General features: G+C 44.7%; 1 protein-coding gene across 2 annotated transcripts in view; it reads left to right on the forward strand.

Annotated features, from left to right (window-relative positions):
* Positions 1–3974: 3974 nt before the first annotated feature.
* The window catches only part of ICA1L (islet cell autoantigen 1 like), a 40785-nt gene continuing 19372 nt past the window's right edge, over positions 3975–25387 (forward strand). The window contains exons 1-8 of one of the 2 annotated variants that reach the window (XM_066575696.1): positions 3975–4066; positions 8452–8586; positions 13433–13714; positions 15706–15778; positions 16889–17012; positions 18619–18817; positions 23607–23732; positions 25077–25175. In XM_066575696.1, coding sequence (XP_066431793.1) covers positions 13553–13714; positions 15706–15778; positions 16889–17012; positions 18619–18817; positions 23607–23732; positions 25077–25175 — 783 coding nt within the window. In that variant the 5' untranslated portion in view covers positions 3975–4066; positions 8452–8586; positions 13433–13552. The remainder of the gene's footprint in view (positions 4067–8451; positions 8587–13432; positions 13715–15705; positions 15779–16888; positions 17013–18618; positions 18818–23606; positions 23733–25076; positions 25176–25387) is intronic. The other variant, XM_066575697.1, reaches the window with a different exon arrangement.

Genomic DNA, 25387 nt, shown 5'->3' on the forward strand with positions numbered 1-25387 from the left:
GCGGCTTTGGCTGTGACACGGGCTGCACAACCAGAGAGCAAAGTGTAGCCGAGCGACATTGTAAAGTAACACAAATCAGCTGCATTCCGGCTTGTAAATGGCCTCGACTGTGACCAGCAAATCGCAGCACAACTACTTCCAACTACACTGGCCTAAGGTCCTTTTACATGGCCGAGGCTAGGGCAAGATCGTTGGCCAATAATTGGGCAGTGTGAAGCTGCGCCCCTTCAGCCAGTGAACAAGAAAACGCTTGTTTGGCGGCTGACCTCATATTTTGCGCAGCACATCCCCCATATGAACAGGCGTGTGTTGTTGATGAGACTTGCAAATAATTGTCTACCCGTAATTCAGAGTTGGCCTGTGTGAAACGCATGTAAAGAAGCGCCAAACCCACCAATCAGCACTTGTTACACGACTCAAACCATATGAAAGGATCCTTGTAAAAGAGAAAAAATCGCGCAATTTTGTCGCCCGTGTGAAAGTGGCCTAAAGGATTGTTCACATCACGGCTTTTTGTAGCCACCCAGCCGGAACCTGCGGAAAGAGCCGAGCGCTTCAGCCAAGCACTATTTCCGTAGCTCTCATTGAAGCCCATGGGAGCTATGGAAACATAACCGAGCACCCTACACTGTTCCCATAGCTCCACTTCACTGAGAACTATGGAAACAGCGCTCTGCTGAAGTGCTCAGCTCCTTCCAGCAGGTGCTCAAGACAGAGTACTGGGTTTTCTTAGCTATAAAAAGCTGAGATGGAAACAATCCTTTTGGTGTTCTGTCATTAGAAGAAAATAAAAATTCTATACTCACCTATTCCTCCCATTTTGCCTGCGGGCGCATACACAGAAGCCAGGGAAGGATCGTGAAGGAAGATCACGTCGGGAGACATCGCCAGAGGCCTTATGGAAGTAGATTCATCTCCTCTCACAGATCAGATCCATGAGGGAGATGAAACTTTAACTTTTTTAAAACTTTTTTTACTTTTACACGATTACGCCCCCCTTCGGTAGGAAGATTTTTGATTTCCAGTCTTTTGCGCATGCACGCTGTCAATTTACCGCTGGCACACATGCACCGAAGCCGGGGAAAGGTCCTTGCAGGACATCGCGAAGACCAAAGGTGAGTAGTTTCGTCTCCCCTCACAGATCGGATCCGTGAGGGGAGATCAAACCCTAACTTTTTAAAAACTTTTATGCAAGGAGTGGGGGACTGCACACCACGGCCCCTGATGACAGCTCCAGGCTCTTGGTTGCTTCCGGTAGCCAATAGCAGAGAGCTGTCACACTCCGCAACCCCGGGACTTTATTTTAAAGGGCCAGCATGTTTTTACAGCCCTGTAGAATAAAGCCCAGACACCCAGGATGTGAAACCGTGTGGGTGGTCACTGGGGGTTGACATGGCTGTGGAGCTCTTGCACTATAATGGTGTTTCTCCCCTTCTACCTCTCTATCACTGATCTTCCTACCTTGGAGAATGGCTAGGGTGCCCGGGTAGGGCTGTCAGCGCTGTGCCACCACCTGCGAGTTACTGAACAGAACGGTGTGGCAGTACGTGCGGGAGCTCAGAATCTAAGATGGCATCTGCTCCATGTGCTGGAGCCGCCCCTTCTGTCTAGCACTGGCTGCGTCCTCGGGGAAAGTGGAGAGTCAGTCCTTCTGCGTCCAGACCTTGTCGCGGGCCACATAATGTGACGTGGCAGGCTGGATTCACCCTCTTGGGTTTGACGCATGTAGTCTAGATATATATAATCAAGGGGGAAAAATGGTCTGCGCTCTGATTGGTGAAGTATTTATGGGTAAAAAAGACAGAAACAACACTCATCTGGTGTAGTGAGGACTGGCTTGGATTGAGGACAGGTCACCACACCGCCAGCCTGGTGTGCCTTCAGTTAGACCTCTGTACCTTCTATAGATCCATGCCAAGCATGCTCCATACACATTGCCTGCTGGCTGTAATGATCATGTCTGTTAACCCTTTAAATGCCCTGATTGGTATTTGGGAATCCTGAAAGCTCCCCTAACAATGAGATTGCAAGGTGTCGTTGAGTTATCACGGCAGTCCAGGGCTGCCATGTTTTTCTGCCCATTACGACAGGCCTGTGGATTGTCTTAATAGAATGCATGCAGAGATACTATATAATGCAATATTGAAGTATTGCAGCATATAGTATAAGCGATCAAACGATTAATCCCCTATGAGTATTAAAAAAAGTTTTTTAAAAATTGTAACTGTAAAAAATAAAGGATATTAAAATTAAAAAAAGAACATGTTCCTGTATTTAGGCTAGTATCCCACACAGCGAACGTCATCAGAAAAAAAACACAATGCCAGAATTGCGCTTCTTTTGGTCACCCTGTCTCCATGAAAAAAAATGTAATTAAAAGTGATAAAAAAGTTGTATGCACTTTAAAATGGCACCAATAGGAACCACAGGTGGTCCTGTAGAAATAAGCCCTCACACAGCCTCACCGATGGAAGATGAAAAGTTATGGCAGTCAGAAGAAAGCGACAAGAGAGTAATTTTTTAAAATATATTTAATTTTTTTTAAGTAGTACAGTGATTAGCCTGTTGTCACTGCAGCACTAGGATGAAATCCCACGAAGGACAAAACCTTTGAGTTTGTGTCCGTTTCCTCTGAATACTCCGATTTCCTCCCTTACCCCCAAAACATACAAATAGAGAAATATAGATTGTGAGCCCCAATAGAGACAGAACCCGATATCATGTGATGTAAAGTGCTGCGTAATATGCACGCGCTATATAAGGCCGGGCTCACGTGACCGAAGCGTAAACCGCTCGCTGTAATGCGCAATCTTCCTGGTTTCTTTTTTTTACATTTAAATTTCCTACTCTGTCACTTTACAATTGCGTACATACAGCGTTTATTACAATCCCATAAAGAACAATGAGCTCTACTGCGCTTAATGCGTGGCAAAATAGAACATGCTGCGTTCTTTTTGCGTACATATTATACGCAATAAATATTCGCAAGTGTGAATGTATAATGAAAATAAATGTACTTCTTATGGACTCCATTCACCGCCTAACATGTGGTGTAATTGCGCTCGTGTGAGCCCGGCCTAAGGCTGAATGCACACAGGCACGCACAGATTCCACATGGGGAATCCTTCACAGAATCCGCCCGCGGCCGGTAACCCTACACATCTGTCCATGGCTTCTTTCTTCTGCGGATGTGCCTGCCGTTGCACATGCGCAGTACAGATTCCCCAGTGCCGGCGCTAGGCGATGATGTGGGTCCGGCGACCTTTCAGGAATTATCATCCCGGAGAGGCCGTAGATCAGACGTCTTTCATTGACTTCAATGGGAGCCGTCCGTGCGGAAAATGCTCCAGAAAGGAGCATGCTGCGATTTTTCCTCCGCTAGTTGATTTCTGCTCGCGTGCGTGGAACAATCACTTTTGCATTGCACCCTACGTTGCTGCGGAACCCGCGTGCAGATGCCCGCCATTGGATTCCGCAGCAAAAATCCGCCCGTGTGCATTAGGCCTAAAGCTGATTCGTATTATTGTGGTACATCATACTAACTCGCATAATAAAGCCATTTTTGCCGCAGTGTTTATGCCATAAAAATAAGAGCCATATAATGTATAAATAATCTAAATATTACATTATAAATGCGCCTCTGCAAAAAGCAAACCTCAGGCTGCTACCTCAAGAAAAAATAAGAGGTAGGATTTTTTTTTTTGGAAATACCGGGGAAAAAAAGGTTTGTGTCCTTAAGGGGTTAATAGGAAATGTAGGCTGCTAATGATTATAGGCCGCAGAATATGCCTTCCTCACACGTCGTCTTCATTTTTGTATAGTTACATATTAATGCACACCCGAACCCCCTTTGTTTCTCTGAACCCCCTCCTCCGGTTCTCCCGTCAGTGTTTAGGGTTACATTCCGGTTGCTATGGACTACAGTTCAGCTACTTCCTGTTAGCGGACGGTGGCCGACTAGGGACAGCGGCGCATGCGCGTTCTGCGTCTCCGCGCTCCCCTTCATCCCGCAGCGGCTGACAGGTGTGTCTTCTCGGATGAGCAGAGGCTGCCCGCAGACCCGCCGGTGAGACCCTCTCGTCTTCTCTAACTGTATATGTCTTATTGCTGGCTGTACGCTGCCGACCATTCCCCTGCTGGTACTCGGGGTGGTTGTCATGGCAACTGATGAGGGATGCAGCTGGTGATGGAGGAAGGTTGTCCCTCCCTCGGCGCAGTCACCATTATTACCAGGGTGGAGGGGAATATACCTGTATATACCCTCATAGCTGAGGGGCGGCCATCACACCAGGTGTCTTCAGCTCACAGGCGAATGCGCCGTATACCATAATGCGTAGCGCCATTGTCAGACTGATACTTTGTTGCTGTTATATGCTGGAGCTTCATGTCTGAAGAGTAAAAAGATACAATAATGCAACAAAGTACTCTGAGCGGCCCCTTTATTAGCCCGGTATAGTCGCGCCTTGTCCTCCTTCGACCTTCAGAACCGCCAGCAGGTGATGAAATCGTTCTGCAGGAATATTGGCCCCTGCGGACAGGAAGCTTCTGCTGTAAATCGGATGCAGGTTCTGAGGGTTCATCCAAATTACGACCTCCCATCAGCACGAGGCAGCAGTGATATGGATTGATCGATCTAATTTTGCCTGCTGGTCTTTCTGCTAATTCCCGGGCCGCTGAATTCAGCGGGCGCTGCATCGGCCATACCAGCCTGGCCGCGGCGCTGTGGTGAGCGCTTTCTGCCCCTGCGCTGACTGTAGTGGCAGCGGCTCCAGGGATCAGCGGGATTCCTGCCTATCGTATTTTAATGACCGTCCGGTCCTCAATAGAAAACAGAAATGTCCCAGAATCCCCTTTAATATCTTGTAGTAATTACATTTTTTTTAAATCATTTTAATTATTTCTATGCGATATAAGTATTATGTAAAGTCCATTTTGCGGGTCACAACACCAAATGTAGGCCGCGCTCACACGAATGATCCGGATTCCGCATGCAGGATCCCATAGCAGAATCTGACTGTGACCCCGCGTACCTTCTATTTCTGTACTGCGGATGACGGCGGGCACGCACTGTCCTTGTTTTCACAGATTTTTTTGTTTTCCCCATGCCGTCGCTAGGCGATGACCCAGGTAACTGCAGCCTATCTGCAATGTTAATTGTGGATGAGCTGCGGGTCAGACAGCCCATTTACAATTGACATGTTGCAATTTTCCTCCAATTACAGAATGCGCAATTAATTTACGAATGTGAAGGAAAAAGCGATTATTTATTTTTTTAACCTACCTTTCAATGCACGCCATTTGCTGCGGTTCCTCCGTACGGACGCAAATCACGGATTCTGCAATTGAAATCCGGTCGCCTAAGACCGGCCTTAGGGTGGATTCAGACAACCATATATCGGCACGGTTTTCACGCCGAGCCGATATACAGTGTCCTTGTCTGCGGGGGGGGGGGGGGGGAGGCTGGAAGAGCCAGGAGCAGGAACCGAGCTCCCGCCCCTTGCCACTATTTGCAATAGGAGGGGGCGGAGCTAAGTCTCATCTCTTAGCTCTGCCCCCGCCTCGCCCCTCCCATTGCAAATAATGGCAAGGGGCGGGAGCTCGGTTCCTGCTCCTGGCTCTTCCATCCTCGCCCCCCTGCAGATGAGGACACCGTATATCGGCTCGGCGTGAAAACCGAGCCGATATACGGTTGTCTGAATCCACCCTTATAGAGATTTTAGTCTGTTTTTCTACTTTGCACAATATAAACACTTTTTTTTTTTCCAAAAGACTTTTTGTGTAGCGCCACGTTCCAAGACCGGAGTTGTGAGCAGGCTTGTTTTTTGTGGGACAACTTGTAGTTTTTACTGGGACCATTTTAGGGTATATGTGACTTTTTTGATTACTTTTTATTCCTGTTTTGGGAAAGCATGATGAATAGAAAACAGCTATTCTAACAGAATTTCTAGTCGGGTTGTTATGGATGTGGCGATACTAATTATGTAAACTTTTATGGTTTATTTTTTCAATATTTAAAGCCTTGTGTAAGCGGGAAAAAAGTTTTATAATGGTTTTTTTCTGAAAAAAAACCCCATTCGGATGGCACGGTCAGCAATGACTGCGGCATCTTCAAAGCTAAATGGTGTAGATCGGTGTTTCTCAACTCCAGCCGTCGGGCCCCCCAACAGGTCATGTTTTCAGGATTTCCTCAGTATTGCACAGGTGATGTAATTATTGTCGGTGCCTCAGACATTGCTACAGGTGTTCTTACCATAGGATATCCTGAAAACATGACCTGTTGGGGTCCCTGAGGACTGGAGTTGGGGACCCCTGATGTAGAGAAGTTTTTAGATGAGTAAGTGCTCATCTTTTCACTTCTTTTCTGAGAGAAAAGACCCCTGACAGTGAGAGAGAAAATCTGCTTTTTGATTGATGGGGGGGTAGGTGATAGTATTAACAAGAGTTCATGTCACCGGTATTAGTGTATTTTGACGCCACCGGAAGCTAGGGGTTTGACAGGAGGAACGCCCCTGTCGCACCCCCAGCTCCCGATAGGGTCAAGAGCAGAAGGTCCTAAGAGCTGACATGAGTAGCTGTAAATGCTGCCATGTTTGGCCTGTAACATGCCAGCATTTACATTTTATAATTTAAGGCAAAGAAGCAAAGTTACCCTCACCCGAAGCCTGCAGGGCTCTTTGCTGTCAGGTAGTTGGCATCCACTGGCTCTGTAATAGGTCACCGCTGGTACCCCAATGCCGTTCCATGTGGAGGCTCTGTCTCACCAGCCGCCTTTGTGCTTTAAGTTGTGTGTGCCGGCCGCTGCTGTATCACTGCTGTATGACCGGCGCTCCCACTTTGCATCTGTAGGCCCGTCCCGGGCACTGCCTAAGTGCTGGAACGTTGGTGATGACGGCGCTCCGCCGCTCACAGCTACCAAAGCTGCGGGCATTTAGAGGAAAGGTGCCCAGGACATTCTGCGGTTCTTCAGTGACTGTGGTTCCTCCTTGTGGGGCGCAAGTGTCCACCGCTGTATGCTTTTGCAAAGAAAGGTTAGTGGGCTTCCAGAACCTGAAGGCTCACCAACTCTGCAGCCAATCAGGTACAGGGGTCGTCACTCCCTGTTAATCTTGACTCCACCAGGACTTCCTGGTGGCGTCAAGATACACTAATACCCATGTCGCCCCCTCTCTCTGGGACAGGGAGAGGAGGAGGATCACAGATCTTCCCTGCTGCCGGCTGGTCTCTCCTCCCTCTCTGCTCTGCACACACAGACTGAAAATGACAGCTGTAAATTCAGTGTTCGCTGCTCCACTTCAGACGGCTGCAGCTCCGGTTCTATTGGTGCTACTCGCATTTCTTTGGTGTCATTTTAAAACTAAAAATCTTAGCTTTGAAGTGACTCCAAAAGCTTGTTCGTAGAATTGGATCTACAGCCTCTTAAAGTAAAACAAGCTCTGTTTATCCAAAACTGTAGTGTCCTTTTCCTGCAGAACGATTAGAGCTCCTCCAAAACTGTCGGAGGGTAACATATCTGACAAAAAATGTATAGAACAGTAGGTATTAGCAAACATTGTGGGAAAGAGAATCTCTCGCTCTATAGGGCCCAAGACAGCCATGCTCAGCATCCGGTTTTCCCAGCTATTCCAGGGCATTAATTTGCTCACTTCTGACATATAATACAATATACTAGTAATTTCCTTTTTGGGATTTTTAATTAACCGGTTATTTTGGGGTAGATGCCTTTTTCTGTGATAATTCAGTAGGAATGAATCAGTCCTTTATTTTGGATGAGCCAATCTGAAAGCTCAAGTGATACAAGATAGTCCATTACTGGGACCCCTTCCCTCCCATGGTCAGCTAGTGTACACTGGGAGACTTGGCTTGTATTATATGGCAGTTAAAGGGGTTGTCCCACTAAATGGAGTTATTCCAGATCCACAGATGACTGATCATTGGGGATTTGACCACTGGTTCATCCACCAATCAGACGAATGGGGTCTGAAGCATCCTTTAATGAATGAAACAGTGGTGTGCATGTGCTACTCTTTCTACATTTAGTCGGGCATGCTCCAGATCCCCGTTCTGCCAAGCAGCAGGGGTACCAGCAATTGGACACTCAGCGATCAGCTAGTTATATCCCACCCTGTGCACCGGGACTAACTTATTTTTGTGGACCAATCCCTATAAACCTGCAGCTCAGACCCCTCTGCTCTACAGAACACTGCTTGAAGGACAGCCAAGGAGAATCTGATGTACTTTGCGGCTTCCTCGCTGTATTACATAAATTATTACACGGCTTATAAAGGAAGCCAGAGAGGGAACTGCTTGGAGTACAATTTCCATTTATTATATATATATAGTTATATTTCCCCATAGGCTTCAGTTTAATCAGATGTCTGGAATGCTTTGCTTACTATCACCATATTGTAGATTAGACTGAATTTCTTAGTAACTTTCTATTCTTGTCTGCAGCATTTTAAGGTCCATCCAGCAGTATTAATTCAAGGACAAGCAAAGAAAAGGGAGCAATGGCAAGAAAAATATAAATCGTCTCGCCCCTTGTAACAAGACGTGGATTATTTTGGACTTACTATAAAGATATATAAGGTATGCGTTATTAGTAGAGTTGAGCGAGCATACTCAATAAGGCAAACTACTCGAGCGAGTATTGCCTTATTTGGGTACCTGCCCGCTCGTCTCTAAAGATTCGGCTGCCGGCGCGGGTGAGAGGTGAGTTGTGGGGGGGAGGGAGATATCTACCCCCAACCCCCCCCCCCGGTCCTCCCCCGCCGCTCCCCGCCCCCTGCCGGCACCCGAATCTTTAGAGACGAGCGGGCAGGTACTCGAATAAGGCACTACTCGCTCGAGTAATTTGCCTTAGCGAGTGTGCTTGCTCATCTCTAGTTATTAGAATCTTATCCTGTACAGTTTATACTCCAACACCTTTTGGACCCAGTGTTCACCCAGATGGGAAAGCGGGCATATTGCTTTATCTAATTGTACAGCAATAATTAGATATGGCATCATGTGAAGTCAATGGCAATCAGTTCGAGTTGTCAAACATAGCCCTTTTACCATGCTAACAACATACCTGATGTATATAGCAGATGTCACTGTTAATCCCGAACCCTCATGGTACAAGGCAATAATGCTAACCAAAGAGGAACATGTTTTTAATTTTCAGCAAATAGCCATCTAAGTACGCTCATTTACTACAGGGTCGGTATTTAAAGTTTAATTGTTGTTTCAGGTGACAATTAAGAATCAGCCAACATGTACATTCCGATTTAACAGTATTTCTGACCAGTATATGACTTACATTCTGCATGTACCACCAGTTATTTTCCTCTGTAGACTGTATCTCTAATTCTCAGTTCTCTCTTAGCTGGTGGGTGGAAACTAGCTACTACAATGTCTCCCATACACTGCACAATGAAAGTACAGGGGATCCTGCTCCTCTATCTCTCTGTAGCACAGACTCAGAAGAAGCAGCAGCATGAGAGAAAGAGAGAGAGAGAGAGAATGATCAGTGCCGCAGGGAATTGGGTATAGGAAGATATATTTCAAAGTTGCTTCTGTTCGCTTGTTCTACTGATTAAGGCCCCCTGTCCACGGATGTGATTTCACCGGCAGTAAATTGCCGGCGAATCATGCCATCTGAAGCTTTCCATAGTGTTGCTATGGAAAGCGCGGGCCCCGTGTCCACAAGCAGAGAATCATTGCGATTCTCTGCTCTCGGCCGGCAATTCACAGCATGCGAATTGCCGCGATTCTCCGCGGTCAGCCTATCTGTCAGATAGGCTGACCGCGGAGATTCATCTGCCGGGTCCTGCTCTCAGGCCGCGGCTCCCGTGGCGGAGATTCACCATGGGACTTCGCAATGCCTGTGGACAGGGGGCCTAAGGCTGTGGAATATGTTAGCGCTATACAAATAAAGATTATTATTATTATTATTATTAAGGCCACCTGTCCATGGGCGGATTTCTGCCGCAGGAGAACACTTACAGTCACTGTGATTTTCCGCGATGAACCTATCCTTATGATGGGTCCATTGCAGAAAATCGTGGCATGCTGGGACTTTTATATGCGAGCGAAAAATCGTGTCAGATTTCCACTCGTTTACATCAGGCTGCGCTTTCCATAGTTATCCTGTGGAAAGCATTTCAGGTGTTATCCACGTGCGCATTATTGCTGCGGATAACGCAATGAAGAATCGCTCGTGGACAGGAGGCCTTATGCAGACTTCTTTGAAACGGTGACTATTTGAGACTTACACCCTGACGTAAAACTGAAAGACGTGCGACTGATTCTGTCTATACTGCTTTATTGCCTACCTTGTTTAATTTCTTCTCTGAGTATACACAGCAATATTTATACAGCATCAACACATTCAGTGGTGTTGTACATAGATGGTTATCGCTCTATCATGGTGGCAATGCACATTAGATAGGGTGATGATTGAATATTCGCCTCGTGTACTATTTTTTTTCAGAGGCAACAGCAACAATGTACATTTTGTCCAGATTGGCTGCTACAATTGTGCAACTAACGATTGCTATATATAGCAGACAATTAATCTTTCTGGGACTGGCAGATGAACTAGGGCTAGCAGCCAACTTTCTTCCAGAGGTCATCCGTCCTTGTCAAATTTCACCTGACAAATGATTGATTGGTTGAAATCCTTCATTAACCTTCGTCTAATATGTATGAGCACCTTTAGTTCCCTCTGCCCCGCAAGGGCCTTTCTACACAGGCGAATGATCATAAACAAGTATTCACTAGGATTGTATTTCACCCAATCATTGCTCTGTGTAAGGAGGACAGTGATTGGCGGATGAATGAGAACATGAGAAATCCATTGTTGTTGGCAGCACATCTCCCCGTGTCATTGGTTGATGTGCTGCTTACAGCAATGGAAGTGAATGGAGAACAAGCCAGGTATAAGAGCGCTTGCCTTAGGGTAGCCTCATCTTGAACCCTTCGCCGACGTGCGCTGTGCATGTACTGTTTGCGTCGGGTGTTAGAATACAGATTGCAGCTGTTAACTCTTTAAATGCCAGTGTCATTCCGACAGTGTCATTTAAATTTCTCTATCGGAATTCTGATGCCCTGGACGGCCTCCTTGCGATGAGGTTGCGGGGTGCCATCTGAGCGTCATGTCTGCCTGGGGCCTTCTGAAGGCACCTATGGCTGCGATGAATGACTGCCTATTAAGACGTGCCTGTGACATGTCCGAATAGATTGCCAGTCAGCACACAGTATAAGGCAACAATATAGTATTGCATTATAATGTACTATACCATATACCAGTATATGGTATAGTATATTACTATACTATAGTACTACAGTATAGTATTGCATTTTACTGTATAAGCAATCAAACGATCGCAAGTTTAAGTCCCTTAACCCCTTGAGTGGCACGCCCGGAAATTTTCCGGGACGAGCTCTACTGCTCATAGCAACATAGCCCGGAAGATTTCCGGGCTATGTATCACTATGGGAGCTGCAGAGCACAATGCCACAAGCTGTGACAGTGTGCTCTGCTTGCACAGACCCACAGAGAACAAAGCAAGGGCTTTGAAAAACCAGCAGAAGATATTGCCGATATGCCTGCAATCTCCTGCACTGGTTTGTTTACAGGTTGCCATAGAGACCATCGGCTTGTCAGAAGCAAGCAGATGGTCTCTGTGGCAGGGAGAGCTGGTTGTTAGCTGTCAGAGGACAGCTAGGTACTAGCTCTTACAGCAGAGATCAGAGAAAACCTCCGATCTCTGCTGTGTTAACCCCTTACATGCTGCAGTCTATGTGACTGCAGCATGTAAAGGGCTGTCACTGCAGCATGTAAAGGGCTGTCACCATCGGACCCCCGGAATGTGATCAGGGGTCCTGATGGGTCCCTGTGGAAGTCCCCTAAAGGGACAAAAGAAAAAAAAAAAAAGAAAAAAAAGGAAAAAAATTATTAAAAAAAGTAATAAAAACACTTGTCTCCCTTTACTTTGTAAAAAATCAAAAATACAATCACACATGTGGTATCCATGCGTCGTAATGACCCAGAGAAGGAAGTTAATACATTATTTAACCCCTTAATGACATGGCCCCTTTTTTTCTTTTTTCCCCATTTCTTTTTTTCCTCCCCCCTGTTTAAAAAAATCACAACTTGTCCCGCAAAAAACAAGCCCTAATATGGCCGTGTCAATGGAAAAATGAAAAAGTTATGGCTCTTGAGACGCAACTGCAAAATTAGTTGAAATTCAATGATTAGACCATTTTAAAAAACCTGCCCTGGTGGGCACGACAGGGTGGTAGGAAACCCGCCACTCAAGGGGTTAAGAGGACTAAAAAAAAAAAAAAGTAAAATAATATTAAGATTACAAAAAAATGATTGTTACACAAAATAATTATTAAAAGTTCAAAAAGAAAAAAACATTTTCCAAGTCGTCGCATCAAACTTTTTTTTAATTTTTTTTACAGATTTAGAAATTGGAACTGCTGTGTCCATAAAAATCCCAATTATCCCACATGGTCATTGCCTTCAGACAAAAAATGCAGCGGTGCACATTTTTTCGGTCGCTGCGTCTCGAAGAAAAAAATTAATAAACAGCAAACAAAAAGTCGGATGTACCCCAACATGGTACCTATAAAAATTACAGGTCACCTCGCAAAAACAAGCCCTCACATGGCTGCAATGATAAAAAGTTAAGGGGTCAAAAAAGGGCAACGAAAAGCAAATAAAAAAATTTTAAAAAAGTGTTTTATCCTTTTAAGCAGTACTACCTTAAATAAACGATATACATTTCACATAAATCATATTGATCCACAAAATAAAGAGAACATGTCGATTTTACTGCACTCTGAACACCGTACCCCCTTAAAAAAAAAAGTCACAATTGTGGGGTTTTTTTTCATTTCGTTCCACTTATAAATTTTAACGTTTTTTTTTCTTATATGGTATATTAAAAAGTACCATTTAGAAATACAACTCAGCCCGTGAAAAAAAAAAACAAAGCCTCGTGTAGCTATATGGCAGGAAAAATTAAAAGTTATGATTTTTTTGAAAGTGCGGAGAACAGAATGAAAATGGGGGAAAAAAAAGCAAAAGGGCTGCAGCAGGAAGGGGTTAAATGTCTGCGGCATAAAACCACAACTGCTATGTAATGTATCTGTTATTAGATGCCCATTTCTTGAACTATTTAGAAGCCTCTGCTCCCGTGCGTATCCGATGACCCTGCAGCGACTTGGAATCTATTCTATATCACAGCTTGTAAATGAATTGAGCAACTATCCATATTCTTTGTGTCTTCTGCCAGGTGATTGCTAGATATAGCAGACGGTTAGGAGAGCTTATTGGGCATCCTGATCAAATTGCACTACAACCATAAACTGCTTTAATGTTTTATTTATCCGCTTCTGACCACAATCTGCCACTTGATGAGGTTCTTATTTATTCATGAAGGTTACTTGGTGACATCAGAAAGACTAAACTGAGCGCAGCGTCCCGTGGTCTGGCGTAAGCAGAAAGAGATTCCCCGGGGAGGACGATATAATTCATTCTTGGATTCCTCGCAGCTCTTCCATGTACAGCAGCGGGCAGCTATGGGCAGGAGAGGACCGATCAATGGTCAGCCGCATGCAGAAGAAGTTCTGGGAAACAAAACAAGTGTTAATCAAGGTTACGGGGAAGAAAGAAGATGAGCATGTGGTTGCGTCAGATGCTGAGCTGGATGCCAAATTGGAGGTAGGGAAATAGTGCTGTCACCTTCTTCTTTTCACCGCGGGGGAGCCGTGCGGGACCCCCGAACATTGTTTGGGAGATTTAAATGCCACTGTCAGAATTCACAGCGGCATTTAAATGGTTAATAGCTGCGGGTGTCAGCTGTATTAAACAGCTGACGCCCGCGCTGTATGCAGAGAGGTCGTTCAGCGACCTCTCTGCATACATACCCCGCCGCTCCATGACGTACCTATACGTCATGGAGTGGGAAGGGGTTTTAAGGGCATAGCAATTTGAGATATTTGCCTTTTGCAGCAGAACGTCCAGCTTCTCCCGTGCAGTAAATGCATTGGTTCATAATGGGATCCTAGTTGAAAACCAGATTTTGTTCTTTGGAATCCCTCTACAAAGTTATTCTAGCAGAGACCTCTGCAGTCCTCCAAAAGCACTTTTCCATCAGTTTCTGATGTCTGCTGGTCTATGATCTGTCCCATTTGCATGTATATTGACATATTGTCCTGCTTCTCCCTACAGTGGATTGCCAGTTCTGGCTGTCGTCCCCTCAATCACCATAGCCCAGCAACCTTCTCATTCTTATTAACTTTTTTTTTTTTTTTTTTAGGGCTAATTCCCACAGCCGTATTTCTGCCGCGCCTCACGTGGCGGAAATCCGCGGTGTTATCCCGCAGCTATTAGGTTCTATTGAATCTAATAGCTCAATGTTCATGCTGCGGAATTCCGCAGCGTGAAAGAAACTGTGGCATGCTCTAATTGCCCTGGGAAAACACATGGCCAGCTTCCATTGTAGTCAATGGAAACCGTCCATCACGCGATACTTCTGCTGTGAGCAGGGCGGAAGTATTGCGTGATTACCCATCACTGGACGGGATTCGAGCGGCGAATCTGGAGAGGTGAGTATGGGGTCTTTTGGGAGCGCCGTGACGGACTCCGCAGCGATATTTCACTGGCAGAGTCCGCCATGGACGTGGGCCTGAGACCTTAGGGTTATAAACCATTGGTGGGGACTGCTTTTAGCTTAGCTCAGCACTTAAGCGCTGTGAAATAAGTTGGCGCTACACAAATAAAGATTATTATTCTATTATTATTACTCCTCATCTATTTACATCCATTTTTCATGTTTCGAAAAATTTAGATTTTGCGTAAACACGAAGCATAAAAAAATCCACAAAAAAGTAACACTTAAAAGTTCATTTAGTTTAACTTGACAAGAACTTACATAATGTATACTGATGAAGTAAGGGAGATATTTAAAAAGTAACTAATTGTTAAAGACATGTTATATTACTTTTAATTTACCTCAAAGTATTTACTGGGAACCTGCCCTGGCCTTTGAGCCCCATAACATAGAGAGAGCATGTGCACAGAGTCACACAGCTGGCACGCACGGACTTCACGGAGACACAGCGCAGGAACGGGGCGCCTGGTGAGTATAAAACCGCGCTGCCCGGACTCCACATTCCCTGACCTTTCAGTTCCATATCGTAGTTTTGGGCAAAAATTCTATCCCAGGACCGAAGAGAGTAGGTGGATGCGATCTTCAGACTACCTAATCCTCACAGTGCATTGGTAGTGTTAGATTACCAGTGCAATATACATGCTTTTTGATTGGCCAGAGCTGTTCACATGGTCAGCACTAGCCAGTCAGAGAACAGTGCGCAGTTTGGTAGATAAAAAATTGCAGTGGCCATCTTGGACGGCTGAAATCAAGGACCAGAATTTGTGAATCGGAGGGACGGCAGAGAAGAACAACTGCAAGTAGTATGCCAACAACCCCTCCGGTCCCAGAACAGAATTTTGTGCTGAAACCGGAGGGTTGCAGTAATATCATTTTGGATATTTCCATAATTCTTGATTATGTCACCAAATTTTGCTGTACGATTACAGATGTATATCATGACTTCTGTTCAATATAATCTGTTTCTTAGTTATTTACTGGTGTTTTATGTAGTTTGTGATGTATGACTTTACAAGTGTTCTTTCTCTGTAATCTCCAGATATTTCATTCAGTTCAAACAACCGGATCCGAATTGCTTAAAATTATTGAAAAATATCATCAGGCTCTCAATGGTATGTATAGAGCGTGCCTATCATCACATATGGATAATACCTTGTATTTATTTATTTTTCAACCTCGTTTTACTGAAAGGTAAACAACATGCCGAAGCATTAACGATACAGACTCCTACACAAATAATAAGGGAGCTAAAACCTCATGACAGCATAGTATACCGTAATTACAGTAAAATCCAGAAAAAAGGAAACGGAGCGTAGTTAGGCTGGGTTCACATGGGGCGGATTTGCCGCGTAATTTCATGTGTAAATTCACTGCAGCAAATCCACTTGCGGCCGCTAATTCCGGGATTAGCCAGCCATGTGGACGAGATTTGTCAAAAATCTCGTCCACATGGCGTGGCGAAGCCGGCGCTGCAGCGTGGATTCCCAGGACGCAGCATGTCCATTCTTTTTTTTTTCTTATGCTGCGGCCTCGCTCTTCCCTAAGGGAGAGCCAGCCACAACAGAAAAGCATACGGCGAAGTTGCTCCAAAACCTGCGGCTACGTGCCACGGGTTTTGAAGCTGCCCTTTTCTGGCAGAAATCTCGCGGTTTTTCACTGCGGCAAAACTGCGAGAGTTCTGCCGAGAATACGACCTGTGGGAACCCAGCTTAAAAGAACTAAGGGATACACGTATACAGAGTATGTCGGTCAATCAGCAGAGAGTAGGGGGCACAGATCACTGAACCCATCTCAAGCACCCACTAATTACTGAAAGCCCCTCACACAAAAACAGTACATCAGTCAAATATGCATTAGTATAATGATTGATGTCCCATATGTGTGTTACAATGTATAACCAGCATCATATCAGAATGCATTAATAGCAGTCACATGTTGCAACGCAAAATAAACATTTAACCTACTTATACCATATATAGCACCGACCTAGATGCACACCCAGGCACAGGATACCGTAAGCTCCCATACCGCAATGCATAATACCTGTTATTGATGTTTTAATCAGAGGGAAGAATATTGTATGCAGGGTTGTTATATGTGTGTATATGTATGTATTTATGTTTATACACGTGTATGTAATATACGAAATGGATATAACCAATCAACTTTCTTACCCTTTAAAGCTAACAATGTAAATTTTAATAACCTCATGCGTTTTACAGCGCTATCATTGGAAGAAAATGACTTTGGTTTGCATTTGAAAGTACATGCTCAGCAAAACAGCACACGAGCTGGGAAAATGATGAAAGTCACTGGCAATGCTTTATGCTCATCTGCTGGCCAGAGGTATACCCTTACTTTTATCTACTCTTCCAACATACTTTGCATAACAAACTTTGTAAATTATATTTTATTAGCTGATATACATGGCTTCACCCGAGTTAATTTGATGCAAGTGTTTATGTGTTGTTGGCACAGAAAATTTTATGAAGTTGTGGCTACATTAGAGGAACCGAGGAATAAAATATGTATACACATAGAGGAGCGTTAGATTCTCCTCAGACTGCATGTACCAATGTCCCTCTGCAGAATATGTCACCCCTCCCACTCTCCTCACTTGGGACCTAAAGAATGCTCGCATCAAATTTCACGCTCGTAGGTCACCGGGAAGTTACATTACAAAGGGGTGCACTTACTTTTACACTTGGCATTGAATAATCGAGTTGTGACCCCCCCTACACTTTTCCTATTTAGGACCTAAAGAATGCTCATGCCAAATTTCACACTTGTACGACACTGGGAAGTTACATTACATAGGAGTGCACTTACTTTTGCACTAAGCATTGAATAATCAAGTCGTGACCCTTATACTTTTCCTATTTAGGAGCTAAAGAATGCTCCAGCAATTTACCGCGAAATCACGATTTTGCGCGATCGCGATTTTAACATTACCAATTCCCATAGACCCCTGGAGGAAAAAAAACGCTGCGAATTTCGCTGTGAAAAAGAACTGTAGTGGATAGTCACCTTTATAGTGTTATAGGACAGGGATCATGGAGTCCAAGGGTTAATTTTTATATTTACCAGGCTCCCCATTCTCACTCTGTCACGCTTGGAAGTCAGCGCTTGGTCTATGAGCATGACTGTTTTCTTGCATTTGCACTCCCATAGAGGACAGTGGGAGTGCAAACGCATTTACTGAAGAAAAGAGTCATAGACTGAGCACCGACTTCCAGGGTTGAAAAAACGGGAACGGGGTGCCGGGTAAGTATGAAAAATACACCCCCAGACTCCACATTCCCTGTCATATAAGCACCATAACTTAGTTTATCAATATTTAGGAGCAACGCTCAGGGTAAAACGCAAAATCACAATTAAAAGGCAGAAGGGGGACTCGCCAGAGGCTTGTGGTTTTCTAAGTCAAGGAAACGTACCAAAGACCAATCAATGTCTTGAAGTCCTCTGTACTACCGTAAGTACATCCATGAAGGGTGGAGAGTCGCCAGTAGCATGCTTGATAAAAGGGCCATAGTAGAGCCCCGAAACGCGTTGCACCGCACCTCTGTACCCATCTGTCAAGTTTGTAAATGTATTTTTTTTGGAGAAAATAAATCCTGCCGTTAGACTTGGGGGATCCTCCATTTCTTTATGGGAAATCCTCTACCTTGTTCTGCTATATGACGTTTTAGGGAGGTCTCAAGGACAGGGACCTCCCACGGAGGTAAGTCTTTCTGCATATGTGTATATTGCATTGGTTCCTATGAGTGTGAGATATATTGTTTCTCTCTACATACTATAACTTAGTTCATGGTGCTTTCAGGACCTGACGGGTTCCCTTTAAGTAGTGAGTACTATGGTTTTCCTTTTTTTTTATATCATTACATTTGCTGTAACTTTTCTTAGGTCCCAGATTCCCTTTTAAGCTCATTTCACCTTATTTTTTCCTTTTCAGGTTAGCCCTGTGTACTCCGCTTTCACGGCTTCAGCAGGAAATGGCCACCTTTACTAACCGAGCGGTCTCCGATACCTTATTGACCATCAACCAAATGGAAAAAGCACGGACTGAGTACAGGGGAGCCTTGCTGTGGATGAAGGATGTCTCCCAAGAACTAGACCCCGACACCTATAAGCAGATGGAGAAATTCAGAAAGGTTAGAAAACTAGGAAAGTGTTGCATCTGAAATAAAAAGAAAAAAAATCACAGGCTTTGTGCCCCCGGATTGTAAGAATGCAGACCGTTATTAGATATGGTACTAGATATGGAAAAAAAAAGTTAGCATTTAATGTCCTAACTAGAGATGAGCGAGTACCTGCCCGCTCGAGACAAAAGGTTCGGGTGCCGGTGGCGGGCAGGGAGCTGCGGGGCGGAACGGAGGGGAAATCTCTCTGTCTCTGTCTCTCTCTCTCCTCCCTCCTCCTGACAGCCGCTACTCACCACACCCCCGCGTCGGCACCTGAACCTTTCGTCTCGTGCGGGCAGGTACTTGTAAAGGCAATGCTCGCTCGAGCAATTGTCTTTAGCGAGTATACTCGCTCATCTCTAGTCCTAACTATTGCAGCCCGTTCTAAAATTACCAGCAAGTCGAGAACTTTCTAATGTTAAAATCACATCGCAGCGCAATGCAACACGATAAAAAGGAGGCTTCATAGGGAAACATGGGAGATAAAGAAACGCAGGAAGATAGGAAAAACTCCACATCGCATGAGTGAAAACATCGCTAATAGGAAGGAAACCATTGTAACTCTTTGGATTCATGATCTGCTTTTTTACTGACTTTCATATTAAGTCAAAATCATGCGTTTTTTTTTTTTTCTCGTCCCTGTGAAACCACCCTAAGTTGTGAGGTGCTATCTTGTGAGTGAGATTGACCACTGGCCAGCGGGCTCATGGCAAGGTGATGTGAATTATCAGAGCTCGAACAAAGCATGGTAGTGGGTGCCAGACAGATGGGACATTTCATTTCTAAAGTTGTGGGGACATTTAACATTCCTTTATCCATAGTGTCATGTGTGGACCGGGAATACATTTCACTACTTGGTGAACATTTACAGCCCTTCATGGACTTCATACACCCCCACAATGATGGGATATCCCAGCAAGATAATACACTTGGTGCCCATGTTGTCCAGAATTGGTTCGAGGAGCATTCTGCAAAGTTCTTACGAATGGCGTGCCCCGCACATCAGCCCTACATGAACCCAATTGAGCATTTATGGGATAATAATAATATAATAAGAATCTTTATTTGTATAGCGCCAACTTATTCCGCAGCGCTTTCAGGCATGGATAAATGCAAAACAATACAACAATTGCAACAATTACAATGTGAGATACATTGGGTTAGACACAAATGGGTTGAGGGTGGTACAGGAGGTGCAGGGGTTGGGGAACACAGGCAATAGGAAATTTTATGTACAGATCATTTATCAGAAGGCAAAACAGGGTGGAGCACCATAGGGAGGGGCGGGGGACTAGGTCAGGAGATTTGGTATGCTTCCCTGAAGAGGTGCGTTTTTAAGGCACGTCTGAAATTTCGTGCATCAGGGATTGTCCGGATGCCTTGGGGTAGAGCATTCCAGAGGATGGGTGCTGCTCTGGTGAAGTCCTGTAGGTGAGCATGTGAGGTTCGTATTACAGGGGTGTTTAGTCTGAGTGTGTTAGCCGATCGGAGTGAGCGGGCTGGGTGGTATACTGACAGTAGGGAGGCGATGTATGGTGGCGCGGCGCCATACAGAGCTTTGTGGGTGAGGTATAGCAGTTTAAATTTAGTTCAGCAGTGGATGGGCAGCCAATGCAGCGACTGGCATAATGCAGAGGCGTCTGAATAACGACTGGATAGAAAAATGAGTCTAGCTGCTGCATTTAGTATGGATTGGAGTGGAGCGAGTCTAGTGCGGGGGAGGCCAATGAGTAGCGAGTTGCAGTAGTCAAGCCGGGAGTGGATGAGCGCAACCACGAGCGTCTTTAGCGTGTCCGTGGTTAGGAACGGACGTATTTTAGCAATATTTCTGAGGTGCATGTGGCATGTTTGGGCCAGAGATTGGATATGGGGGGCAAAGGAGAGGTCAGAGTCCAGTGTGACCCCCAAGGCATCGGGCATGCCGTCTGGGGGTTATGATGGTGCCAGACACTGGAATGGAGATGTTGAGGGGAGGTCGGTTAGAAGGTGGAAAGACAAGGAGGTCAGTTTTAGAGAGGTTTAGTTTGAGAAAAAGGAAGGACATAGTGTTAGAGACTGCGGACAGACAGTCGGTGATATTTTGGAGGAATGGTCCAGAGATCTCACGAGAGGAGGTGTATAGTTGGGTGTCATCAGCATAGAGATGGTATTGGAGGCCAAATTTGTGGATGGTTCGTCCAATTGGGGCAGTATAGATAGAGAAAAGAAGGGGACCAAGGACCGAGCCCTGGGGTACCCCAACAGCGAGAGGAAGTGGAGCAGAGATAGAACCAGCAAAGGAAACACTGAAAGAGCCGTCAGAGAGGTAGGAAGAGAACCAGGAGAGAGCAGTATCCTTTAAACCAATAGAGCGGAGCATAGTGAGAAGGAGGTTATGGTCGACAGTGTCAAATGCAGCAGACAGGTCAAGGAGGATTAGTAGGGAGTAATCACCTCTCGACTTTGCAGTCATCAGGTCATTTGTTACTTTTGTAAGGGCAGTTTCGGTCGAGTGTAGAGAGCGGAAATCAGACTGGAGGGGATCAAGGAGTGAGTTGTCAGAGAGAAAGCGGGTAAGGCGGGAGTAGACCAGGCGTTCCAGTAATTTGGAGATAAAGGGGAGGTTTGAGACGGGTCGGTAGTTGGCAGCATTAGTCGGGTCCAGGGTTGGTTTTGTAAGCAGAGGGGATATAATGGAGTGTTTGAATGAGGAGGGAAAAGTGCCAGAGGTTAGGGAGAGGTTGCAGATTGTGGTAAGGTGAGTAATGAGAGCTGGGGAAAGGGAGCGGAGGAGGTGAGAGGGGAGAGGGTCGCTAGCGCAGGTGGTGGGGCGAGCAGCGGAAAGGAGCCTGGAGACTTCTTCCTCTGTCGTTGGTTCTAGCGTAGATAGTGAGTAGGTGCTGGGTGCAGTGCTGATGAAACTGGGATCAGGGCTAACCATGCAGCTTTCAGAGATTTCTTTTCGAATGTTGCCGATTTTTTTTTTTTTTTTTTTTTTTTTTTTTCTTTGAAGTAGGCAGCTAGTTCTCCAGCAGTCAGGTGGGTCACAGGGGCCTGTTCCTTGGGGCTGAGGAGGGAGTGAAAGGTCTCAAAGAGTTGTTTTGGGGTTGTGGGATAGTGAGGAGACAAGGGAGGTGAAATAAACTTGTTTGGCATGGTGAAGGGCTAGGTTATACGTTTTAAGCATGAATTTGAAGTGGAGGAAGTCTGCTGGCAGCTTTGACTTTCTCCACAGCCGCTCGGCGCACCTAGAGCACCGCCGGATGAAGCGCGTTTGGGATGTGAGCCAGGGTTGCCGTGGTCTGCGTTTGACGGCTCGCGTCACAGGCGGTGCCACTTCATCCAGGGCACGGCTGAGGGTGGTGTGGTAATATTCGGCTGCCAGGTTAGGGCAGGGGAGGCGAGAGATAGGCGATAGGGAGGACTGAATAGTTTCGGCAAACTGTTTAGTACGAACAGACTGGAGGTTCCTAGAGATGCGATAGATAGGAGGGTCAGGAGAGATGCTATGGTGGAGAGATCCATTCACACCCGAGATCCTGCACCCACAAATGCCACACGGCTATCTGGTGCCTCAACATCCCTCTAGACTTCATCCATCCACTTGTGGAATCGATGTCACGTTGAGCTGCTGTGCTTTCCCGGGCTAGAGGGGGCCCTACATGATGATAGTTCTGGCGTGTCGGTCTGCGTGCCACTCACATGTGGAATGCAAAATATGTGCAATCATTGTTTTTCAATTTGCAGCATTTGAATGTATCTTTTGCATTGAACACTGAAAACCACAAACTAGCTAATCTATGCAAGAAACCCTATATTTATGAAAATGTACTGCCAAGCATATTAACCCTTTGCAATCCAATTTTGGAATCATGGTTTCCTAGGAGGTTCTCTCTTTCTGCCATTATACAATGGTGCCATCTGCTGGCTAGAGCCAGTACTGCAGTATCGGACATGCTGGAGAGGCCTCCAACATCAGAGCTGTACAGCCTTCAATCAGAGTGTTGAAAGAAGTCAGACAGTGGATTGGAAAGGGTTAATAGAGAATTCTACTTGATGTTATCAATGTACTGTATCGGCCGCTGTTGGCCTATGTAATTGTTGTCTTTCTGAGGTCTGTTATGTAATTAATCTATAATATAATTGGAATTTTTTATTGATGGAGCTTTTCCGTATGACGCAATTCTTTAATTTCTGTTTGGTACTAATTTGTAGAGGATCAATATATCACCCAGGTAGCACTTCTGCAGGAGCTCCAGCATATGGCTGTGCTAGAAATTGAATACTAAGTCCATATTTATTTTTAGCTCCTAGTAGAAAAGCTTTTATAGTGACATTAGTTCGAATTACTGACTCAGATAGATCAGTTTCCATTTGCTGCCACACTTTCAATTCAGAAATGTTGACCTGGCATAAAGCACATTATAAAATTTGAGAACTGCCATTCATTTTCTATATACTGTGTATGTATATAATATATATTACACATACAGCATATACAATTTATAATATACACACATAGTATATTGAGAACAGTATGCCTGTCACCTATGAGAAGCACACAAATAAAGTTTCTATAAGTTGTCAGCCCCCCTATGCTGTTGTTTTTACACCTGTGTGACATCCCTCATATAACATTATGCCCTGTCTGCATCCTGCTTGTATCAGTAAGTATGGCCATTTTCTGTCATATGTTGTCACAGAATTTCGTAGACTTTACATAAATTGTGCCAATATTCAGCTTAAGGAGATCCTAGTTCATATTGATCTTTTTCTCTAGGTGCAAATTCAAGTAAGAAATACTAAGAGCCACTTCGACAAGACTAAAATGGATGTATGCCAGAAAGTAGATCTTCTCGGAGCTAGCCGCTGCAATCTGCTATCCCATTCACTTGCCTCCTATCAGGTAAAGCACTCTGGTATTTGTAATAGGACCAAAATGTATAGAATGATCAAACACACATTAACAGTCTAGTAATATGTTCCTTGATGGCCTCTTCCATTTGTATTGGTGGAGACATCAATATTGTCCCTTCTCGATTTCCGCATCAACTCGAGTGTCGGTGTTATGGACCATTTACACTGGAAGATCATCGCTCACAATGTGTTCAAATGAATGAATTAGAGTGATATACATGCCATGTAAATGCACAAAAATCGTTCTCTATTCGTTCGCAGGTTCTTATTGCTAACTTTCATTCAGCATAAAAACAAGCGCTGGATCGTGGGTTGTCGTTCAGTGAAAACACTCCCCGCTCAACCCTACACATACAAGGTGAAGCGCTGAGTGAGAAGCCCGCGATCCAGGCGTGAAGTCTGTCAGTGTAGACGCTCTGCATGAGCGCTAACGACCTTAGCGGTGACATCAGCGTTCGTGCAGTCGTTTACTCAATTGTCAGCTCGTGTAAAAGGGCCATAAGGAAGAGGTGACTAACCCTTTCCATTCCACTGTCTGACGTCTTAAGATATAACGATTTAAGGCTGTACAGCTCTGATGTTGGGAGACGTCCGTCGGGGTTCTCTTACTGTATATTGCCAGCCTCTCTGTTGTCAGAGCCTATCCAACATGTCACCCCATGTAGTACTGGCTTTAGCCAGCATATAGCGCCGTTGTATAACGGCAGAAAAAGAGCAAGCCCCCTAGGAAAACCAGGATACAAATTGGATTGGAAAGAGTTAAGGGAGATGAGTATAGCTAATTCTCACCCCTGTAGGTGGAGTCCCTGAACCCCATTGCCAAGCAGACACTTTCTAAGTGTGCTATAAATGTGATTGTGCATAATTGTTACACTACCTATCTCTTGGAGGGATGCCGAATAGTAATACTAATGATACTGTAGTTTAAATGAGATTCGGCCTCATGACATTGACCTTATGTCAGATACAAGCATGACATTACATATGGGCAATTGGCCTAATGTTTTATTGCTTATTATTAGAAATGTAGTCCAGTGCTATCTACTCAGTAATGATATTACAACAATTATATATATATATATATATATATATATATATATATATATATATATATATATATATATATATATATATAAAATTATTTTTTTGTCTAATCTTCAGATCAGAACGTTGCAGTCTGTGACAGCACTTATAGACCTTCGCTCCAGATGTCATCCACACATGCATATGACCCAAAAATGGCTGTGATGCCACTATTAATATCTCTTTACTAGATACTTGATTATTGTTGTATGGTCGTAGTTCATTCTATAAATTCTCTCTGTTTTCACAGACTACACTTTTGCACTTTTGGAAGAAGACAGCCCATCTAATGTCTGAAATACAGAAGGAATTTCATGAGATGCCTCCATATACCCCATGTTATCTAAAGGTTTAGCACATTTTTTGTATTATACTGTATTTTATTGTATGGCCTCTTCTTAAGGCCGGGAACACATGGCCGTAAGCATAAAACGCTGTGGAGCCGCCGGTGGCTCGGCCTATCACTGCAAAATTGTACTGTGCATGACAGTGTATTTCACGCATACTGTCATGCACAATCCACCTATTTTTTTTTTTTTTGCTTTTATTTCCCACAGCATC

This window comes from Eleutherodactylus coqui, chromosome 8, assembly GCF_035609145.1.
Source record: "Eleutherodactylus coqui strain aEleCoq1 chromosome 8, aEleCoq1.hap1, whole genome shotgun sequence".
Classification (NCBI taxonomy): Eukaryota; Metazoa; Chordata; class Amphibia; order Anura; family Eleutherodactylidae; genus Eleutherodactylus; species Eleutherodactylus coqui.